Source organism: Delphinapterus leucas, chromosome 15 (assembly GCF_059928025.1).
Source record: "Delphinapterus leucas isolate spDelLeu-1000000601 "Yukka" chromosome 15, BTC_Dleu_Yukka2, whole genome shotgun sequence".
Taxonomy (NCBI): domain Eukaryota; kingdom Metazoa; phylum Chordata; class Mammalia; order Artiodactyla; family Monodontidae; genus Delphinapterus; species Delphinapterus leucas.
The window spans coordinates 80,482,189-80,491,182 of record NC_143143.1 but is presented as its reverse complement, the minus strand read 5'-3'; the positions used below and the strand labels follow the sequence as shown (position 1 = coordinate 80,491,182).

Below are 8,994 nucleotides of genomic sequence, written 5' to 3'. Positions count from 1 at the left end.
GGTGCCCAGAAACGGAGGAGAGTGATGGCTCCCCGCTCAGGATGCCCTTCTACCCTCCTCCCGCGGGGCACGTGCCCCTCACTTCTCAACAACCAATCAGGAGGTGAGGCTGTCCAGGAGCAAGTGTGCCCTGCACCCCTATTCTCAGGGAAGGAAAGCCGGAGACCCAGGAGGTTTCTTTTGATTTTTGGGCTGACAAAACAGAGGGCTCAAAAAGGAGTGCGGGACTTCCCTGGTGGTCCAGTGGTTAAGACTCCATACTTCCATTGCAGGGGGTGCAGTTTCCATCCCTGGTCGGGGAACTAAGATCCCACATGCCACATGGGCGGTGCAGCCAATAAAAAAAAAAAGAAGTGCTTTGAAAGGGTTGTGAATGTTTTCAGATGCCCAGGTTGATTGTGATTTGTGGGACCTGAAAGCCAATGCCCTTCCTCCATCTGAGAATCCCGAGCCTGGTTCTGGGTACCAGGGTAGTCGGCATCTAGAAGGGTCCCTGGCCTGGGGGATGCTCACTTCCCCAAAATATCCAAAACAGCACCTCTTGGCCTCAGCTCTCATGGAAGTCACCCAGAGATCTTGAAAATATTCCGATGCCGGGGCCCCACCCTGGGGAGTCTGATGGAATGGGTCTGGCTGGGGCCCGGGTCCGGGCCCGGGCATTTAAATCTCCAACGGTGATTCTAATGTGTAACCCAGTTTGAAGACTGGCCTCAAGCACACAGTCGGGAAGTGGAGAAGTAAAGGGACTTTCTCATCTGAATGAGCCCCGTCCAAAGACTTACCCCATGTTCTCCAAATGCTGGGCCCTCAAACATGAGTCCAATTTCAAAAACAAACCCCTCTGCCATATGGAGGCTTGTGTTTAATGTCAGATAAGGTCATAAGAACAAAACAACTCACACCATCAGTTCATCAAAGAAGGGGCATTTTGACATCACCTTCAAACTTTTTTTTTTTTCAAAATAAAACCTAGCTCTTTCAAAGAATATGTTTTTCTTGATGAAAAAACTTGTCATCTAATTTATGTTTCTCCTTTGTTGGAGACTGGAGAAAACTTCATCACAGACAGGAATTGTCATCTGGACCACCTGGAGCCTCAGTTTTACCATCTGCTAAATGGGGATAAAAAGGACCCTTGCCTCACAGAGTCCCTGACCTGGCTTCCAGGGTGATCAGCTCATCCTGGTTTGCTCAGGACTTTCCTAGCTTTAACAGGAAAGTCCTGCATCCCAGAATGCCCTCATTCCCGGGACAACCTGGTTGATGTTCCCCATCACAGTGTTTCCCCTTATGTGCCTGATTGTGAGAATCACCTGTGTGCATTTGCTAAAATTACAGATCCAGGGCCCCAACCTGACTTTTTGGTGAGACGATCATGGGAATCAGAAGTGCTGCAAAGTTCTTTAGTTGATTATATCAGACAGCTGGGGGAAAATGACTGAAAATATCAGTGATGATCATGGTGATACTTCTAATCATGAAGAACACCTTCAGGGTACTCACTGCGTGCCAGACCCTGTTCGGGGCACCTTCCACGTATTAACGCCTTAACTCCCATGAAACTCTTAAGTGTGTGCCCTTATTATCCCCATTTTACAGAAGAGGAAACTGAGGCCCAGTGAGGCTCAGTAACTGGCTCAGGGTCACTCATTCAGTATGTAGCCGAGCAGGGATTCTCAACTTGGTGGTTTGTCTCCAGAGCCCACATTTTTATCCTGCTGCAGTGCTCTCCACCTAGAATTCTTAGCACTGGGTTGGCACGTCATAAGGCAGATGTGATCATCATTATTGTCTTATTAGTTGTACTATCTTTGGGGCTAGAGGACTTGCCACTGTCTTGCCAACTTTTATCGGAAGGTTTAACTGCTAAATGTAAAACCGTTTCCTTTGACCTCCCCAGACATTTTGACCTTGCCCTGGAGGCTGAATATGTTCATTTCTGCCGATACTGACATTGACCAATAGGTGGCAGTAACTGTTTTTGTCTCGTGGAAATCCGGCTCCTCGCAAAATTTGAAGGAAGGGCAGGAGCAATTTCACAACACATATGTTGTAACTGCTGGTGGAAAGCAATGTTATCTGAGTCCAAGTTGTCCCTGCAAAAGACGTGCAAATGGATTTTCCTTTTCTGAGTCCATTTGGCCTCGAATCTGCCAAGAGGCTCCTTAAAAGTGCAATGATTGGGGTAATGGAACCCGAACTCGAACCCGAGCTCTGTGGGTTGAAAAAATTTCTCTCCTGCTTGCACACATGACACCTCTCCCAGTCCAAAGATTTTTTTCATAACCTCAAATATTTTTATTGAAGGTAGCCCCCAAATTGGACTAAATTTAGATTGAATAACAGGAACTTTGAAAGTTTGTAAATCTTTTGGTAAATAATTTTTAATTTTATAAAACCTGGATGATGGAGATGTCATCTAGTGTGTGTCCATTTTTGCAAGTGGCCTTGGTCGAGGAATTTAACCTACAAAGCTCAGTTTTCTCATCTGTAAAACTGGAATGATGATACCGCTGCCTTGTTGATTTGCTATAAGGAATAAATTCATTTACAGCAAGTAAAGCTCTTAGAACAGTTTCTCAGCACATGGTAAGCACTCACCAAATTTGTTGTTGTTATTATTATTATTACTATCTTACCATTACTATGGTTAGAGTGTTGTTGTCATTATTTTTATACACAGTGGGTTCAAATCCTGGTCAGTCTCAATTTGGGCAACACTTAACTTCTCAGCTGCTTCAGTCTCCTTATTTGCAAAATGGGTATGTGTTACCCGGGGTGATCTTGAGCAGAAGTGATAAGCTTTGTAGAAAGGGCCAGACAGTAAATATCTTAAGCTTTGCAGGCCATATGGTCTCCATTGCAACTACTCAACTCTGCCTCAGTACGTGAAAGCAGACGCACGTAGGTAATACATAAATGAATGGGCATGGGCGTCTTCCAATAAAATTTTATTTATGGATAGCAAAATTTGAATTTCATATAATTTTAATGTGTCACAATCTATGATTCTTCTGATTTTTTTTTCCAACCACTTATAAATGTAAAAGCCATTCTTAGCTCACTGGCCATACTAAAACAGGCGGCAGGCTGGATTTGTCCCCCAGCTGTCATTTCCTGACCCTGGCCTTGAATATTCAATATTGTATTCATAAAGTCCCATTTATAGATGAAGTGATGGCCTAGTGTAAGTGTGTGTATCTTGGATTTTATAAATAGAAAATATTGCAACATAACTAGTGTCCTGTATGTTTTAGCACTGCTCAGCCTGATTACATGTTGTAGTTAGTAAAACATATATAATCCCCAGATTCTGATATCTACCAGGTTCCCCCAAGAAAGCCCTTTTCTGGCCTCCCCAATTTCTGATTACTTGAGTCTATTACCAGGGCATAAAAACTCACACCATGGGCCAGAGGCCCTTGGGAATCCTTGGAGATGCACTGGCTGCTTTCAGCCAGAAAGCAAAAGCCCTGGCTGTTATTCTGGGAGCCATCAGGGCAGATGAGCCAGCAGCCAGGTCTTTGGAGACGCACGCTACGTTGGAATCGTTTGTGTGCGTGGAAAAGCTTTTAGGTAGTAAGGAAGCTGGGAGTGGCTGAAAGAGTCCCACTTCTGGAACCAGACATACTCTGGGTCAAATCCTCACTCGGCCATTTTCTGGATGTGTCCTGGGTGAGTTTGGGAGACTCAATTCCCTCCTTTACAAGGGGAGGTAATAATATGTGGGACGTATTATTACCTCCCCTTGTAAAGTAATATGTGGAACATTCCAGTGGTTGGGAGCACAGGCAGCCGGTGTTTGAATCTAGTCTCTGCCATCTTTTTTTTTTTTTTTTTAGATTTTTTTTTTTCATCTTTATTGGAGTATAATTGCTTTACAAAGTCTCTGCCATCTTTAACAGGCTGACCTTTGGAAAGTAATTTACCTCCTCGTGACTCAGCTTCCTCTCAGCTAGAGGGACACGATGGCAACACCTCTTTCACACGGGTGTGTAGGGCTACATGAGACGGTACAGGAAACGCTCTTGGAAAACAGTACTTGGAACTGAGAACATGCTAAATTATTGTTAACTATTACCATTATTGTTCTAACAAGGCTCTCGAGAGGTTTAGTGATAATGTGGGTAAGTGTCTAGTTCAGCGCCTGCCTGCCAGGTGAGGGATTGTTATGAATGATTATTCCCTCCACTCAACTAATAAGTAATAATTTAGCACCTGATCAATGCAAATGCAGCGCTGAGAATAGGAGATACAACAGTGGGTAAAGACAGACAGTCCCTGCCTTCGTGGTGCTTACAGTTTATTGGGGAAGGCAGACAGAAGTTAAATGCTCTGTTTTGCCCTCCAAATCTAGATCAATTGTTACTTCATTCCAGAACCATCCTATTCAGTGCTGCCACCTCTTGCCCTCTGCTGTGGCACCCCTCTCGTTACGTTACAAATTTCCTTTTTATTCATAGCACTGAATCCTATGTGTTTTGATAACACATTAACATATATATTGCTTCTCAAGAGCCACACATTATTCTAACCGCTTTACAAGCATTAACTCATTGTGTCCTTGTAGCAGTCCTGTAAGGCACAGAGAGGCTAATCAACTCATCCAAGGACACACAGCAGTGAGGGGCAGGGAGAGGGTTCAAGCCCAGGTTGTCTTGCTCCCGGTCTGTGCTCATAACCACTGCATCATGCTGCCTTGAACTATCGAAAACGGCCTGATTTGTGGATTTATTGTCTAGTTGTTTATTGTCTGTCCACCCAACAGATTTCAACTCCATGAAGTCGGGGGCCTCATCCATTTAATTCACAGCTGTAACTCTAGTGTGTGGCACAGCGTAAGGTACAGAGCTGGCACTCACTATATATTTGTTGAATCAATAAATGAATGAAGATATAGCCAAATGAACATATAATTACACATAGTGCTAAATGCTATGAAAAAAATGCCAGTCCTATGAGAGGTTTTAACGGGACTAAATTTAGTTTGAGGATCAGAGAATACTAAAAATTTTAAGTATTATTTTAACTGTCCCCATTCTAAAATCTCCTTGATATAATAGTTGTGACTGGCTAAGAAAGAAGAAAATGTTATCTACACGGAATATCCTTTTTGAGATGATAATATTCTCCCAGCAATGAAATGCAATTGAAAACTGGGGCTGCATTTGACTTTAATTCTGTTGAATTTATGAGCCCAAGATCTCCCCTCATTCCCCAAAATAAACACAAGCAATTGGTCTACCTGGGGCTTGTGATAATATACCCACAATACCTTGGCAGTCTCTGCACCTTAGTTTTATAGGCAGGAGTGAGACTTCTGCTGGTCTTGGGTTTTCATTTTTCTCTGTGTCCCTCTTTTTCTCTGTTGCAGGAACAATGGGTAACCAAATGAGTGTTCCCCAAAGAGTCGAGGACCAAGAGAACGACTCGGAAGCGGACACTCACAAGGTGGTGTAGTTATGGTCACTGGGTCATTAGCTACTAGTTGGGAGAGTCGGGGGTAACGGCAGAATAAACAGCCTGCCCAGGGCTCATCACAGAGGCGTGATTGATGCTGCTTTTCCCAGGGGTTGTTCAGTTCTATTCAAACCTCCAGAACCCATCAAGGAGCTTGTTAAAAGTGCAGGCCCTTAGGCCCCGCTCAAGGCCTGCTGAGTCAGAAATTGCAGGGCTGGGAGCCTATGAAACCTGTCTCCATGGTGATTGGTTCCCCTGGGGCCAATCTGATCTCTGTTCCCAGGTGGGTTTAGACCAGGGGTTCTCAACTGTGGGTGATTTTGCCTCCCCACCAGGGGGCACTTGGCAGTGTTTGGAGATGTTTCTTGGTTGTCACAACTCGGGTAGTGCTACTGGCATCTAGTGGGTAGAGCCAGGGATGCTACTAGACGCCCTGCAATGCACAGGATGGCCCCACAGCAGAGAATGATCCAGCCCGAAGTATCAGCAGTGCTGAGGACGAAAAACCCAGTTTTTGATCAGCAGTTTGCAGCCGTGGCTGGACATTGGAATCATCTGGGAAACTTAAAAATAAATCGTGAGGCTGGAATTGTACCCTAGACCAATGAAATCAGAATCTGTGTGTGGGAACCAGGGCGGCACCTGGATTTTCAAGGCTCCTCAGCTGTTGCGTGTTCAGCCAACGTGTAGAACTTCTTGTTTGTGAATCCCTCCTTTAGCAGATTGCTCTGGAGGGCTGAGGCCAGGGACACCCAAATGCTTCTCCTTAGACCTTAGATCTACAAGCAGGCAGCAGAGAACCTAACTGTCCACCACCAGTGCTTCTGCAATCAATTCAGTTTAAGATCTAGAGCCCAGTTAGACATGGAGATCATTGTAGGAGGAGGTAATACCTACGAACTGATATTGATCACAGCATAGAGGGAATTCCTGCTCAGAGCAGAAGGCTGCATTCAGAGAAGATTCTCACACCTGACCACGTATTAGAATCCCTGGGAAATGGTGAAAACGCCCGATGCCCAGCACCACCTGAGACTAACTAAAACACAACCTCCGGGTAAGGGCCCTGCCATCAGTAGTTTCCCAAGATCCCCAAATGATTCCAAGTCTGGGAGCCTCTGGCCTCCAGGACCAGGCAGTGACAAAAATGAGCAAAGCAGGAGGGTGAAGCCCGTTTGCAGACAGCTGGTTCTGACCAACTTCACCCTCAGCACGTTCCCAGAGACTTATTTTTCATGTGAAGCTGGAAAATGGTGTTAATGCAACCTCCTGATTTTTAAAATATTGGCAACTGATTTCAAAATACTTAAACAAAACAAAACAAAACTTCTGTGAGCCAAGTAAATCAAATTTGCACACCAAGTGTTACCCCAGGGATGCCCGTTATGACCTCAGACCCAAATGATCTCATGAGTTTGATATTTCAATTTTATGATTTCTAGGTGGGGTTAATGATAAATTCAAGAACACAGGCTTCTTTTATTTTTACTTATTTATTTTTGGCCACACTATGTGGCTTGGGGGATCTTAATTCCCCGACCAGGGATTGAACCTGGGCCCCGGCAGTGAAAGCACCGAGTCCTAACCACTGGACTGCCAGGGAACTCCCAACACAGGTTTCTTTTAAGCAAAACTGTTACAAAAATATAAAGAAAAGAAACATCTTCCACATCTCCCCAGTAGTTTCCCATCATCAGGAGGTGAGTATTTAGTCTTTTAGGTTTTTTTTCTCTCTTCACTTATTAACATATGTCATACTACTAATAGTATTAGCAAAATAAGACACGATATGCAAAGTACTTAGCATATAATCAATATTCAGTTAATGCCAACTATTAGAGGTATAATTTATTTTATTACTAAAATGACATTATATAACATACATTCTTTTTTGCAACCTTTTTTCTTTCCATGTGAGTGTATGTGTATATGTGCGTGTGTATATATATGTACATCTGTGCGTACATATATATGTATAATCTTTTTAAATGTCTACAGTAAATAACAGAAGAGAAAAGAATTCAGGGCAGTGGTCTAAAATTGGAAGGGGGTTGTAACAGTGCAGGGGAAGGAGTGGACACGGAGCAGAAAAATAGCAACAACGAACTTCCTGTATTTGACGAGAGAGGCCTGTGCTTGTGTGCAGGACCCCGGAGTGTGGTTAACCTCACAGCATGTCAAGTTCTTGTCCCCTCCCTGGTCAGACCAGCACCCCAGTTTGCCTGTGTGTCCCATCTGTACGAGGGTGTCTGTCCTGCTCGTGCTTGTGGGGCTCATTGAAAGGAGGCAGAGACCATTCAAAGCTCTTATCAACACAGGAGCCCAGTCCTTGCAGCGGGCTATAGAGTTTCTCTGAGGCGTGATAGAAAACAGGGTAGTTCCTAGAAATGCAGACTTTAATTTTGTGAGGCACCCTTGTGGCCTTGAGGTTCTTCCTTGAGTTTTTCAGACTTTCCCCAAAGACTCGGCTAATACTGCCACATGTTCTGTTCCAGGTGGCATCTGGCGACGAGTGTGGTCAAAATGGGATGCCGGTGATGGTATCCACCCACTCCGTTCAACTCTACCATGAAGGTCAGTGTCACGTGGGGACTGTTCCTCCTGGGGGTTGGGGGGATGGTGAAGGGTCTGCTGATCCCTGTTGATGGTGAAACAAGATGGAAGAGTTGAAGCCACAGACTCACGTGGAAGACACTTGTATTAGTTCCTGGGGCTGCAAACACAGTGTCACGAATCAGGTGGCTTAAGCAACAGAAATGTATTGTCTCACTGTGTTGGGGCCAGAAGTTGGAAATCAAGGTGTGGGCAGGGTTGGCGCCTTCTGAGAGTTTGCGGAAGAATCTGTTTCCCTGCTGCGCCCTGGCTGCTGGTGGCCTCAAGCACTCCTTGGCTTCTACGTGGTGCTCTCCCTGTGTCTTCATAGCATCTTCCTTCTCCGCTCTGTGTCCAAACCTCCCCCTTTTATGAGGACACAGCCCCGTGGGATTGGGCACACCCCCACTGGCCCCATCTTAACTTGGTCGTCTGTAAAGACCCTCTTTCCAAATGAGGTCATAGGAACTGGGGGCTAGGACTTCATCTTCTTGGCAATTCAGCTCTTTGTTGTTGTTGTTAATTATTTATTTATTTATTTATTTTAATTTATTTTTGGCTGCATTGGGTCCTCGTTGCTGCACGTGGGCTTTTCTCTAGTTGAGGGGAGTGGGGGCCACTCTTGGCAGTGGTGCGCAGTCCTCTCACCGCGGCGGCCTCTCCCGTTGCAGAGCACGGGCTCTAGGCTCACGGTCCTCAGCAGTTGTGGCCCGTGGGCTCCAGAGTGCAGGCTCAGCAGTTGTGGCACACGGGCCCAGCTGCTTCATGGCATGTGGGATCCTCCCGGACCAGGGCTCGAACCCGTGTCTCCTGCATTGGCAGGCGGATTCGCAACCACTGCGCCACCAGGGAAGCTCCTCGGCAATTCAACTCTTAACAGTACTCATCTCTCTTGAGTATGTATGGCGCCTGGAAGAGGCCGAGGCTTTACAGCAATGAGTT

At 45.4% G+C, this 8,994-nt stretch overlaps 1 protein-coding gene across 2 annotated transcripts in view; it reads left to right on the top strand.

Annotated features, from left to right (window-relative positions):
• Window positions 1-3,860: 3,860 nt before the first annotated feature.
• Window positions 3,861-8,994, top strand: part of BCAS1 (brain enriched myelin associated protein 1) — a 99,961-nt gene continuing 94,827 nt past the window's right edge. Inside the window, exons 1-2 of one of the 2 annotated variants that reach the window (XM_030762870.2) lie at window positions 3,861-5,451; window positions 7,956-8,034. In XM_030762870.2, coding sequence (XP_030618730.2) covers window positions 5,380-5,451; window positions 7,956-8,034 — 151 coding nt within the window. In that variant the 5' untranslated portion in view covers window positions 3,861-5,379. The remainder of the gene's footprint in view (window positions 5,452-7,955; window positions 8,035-8,994) is intronic. The other variant, XM_089897085.1, reaches the window with a different exon arrangement.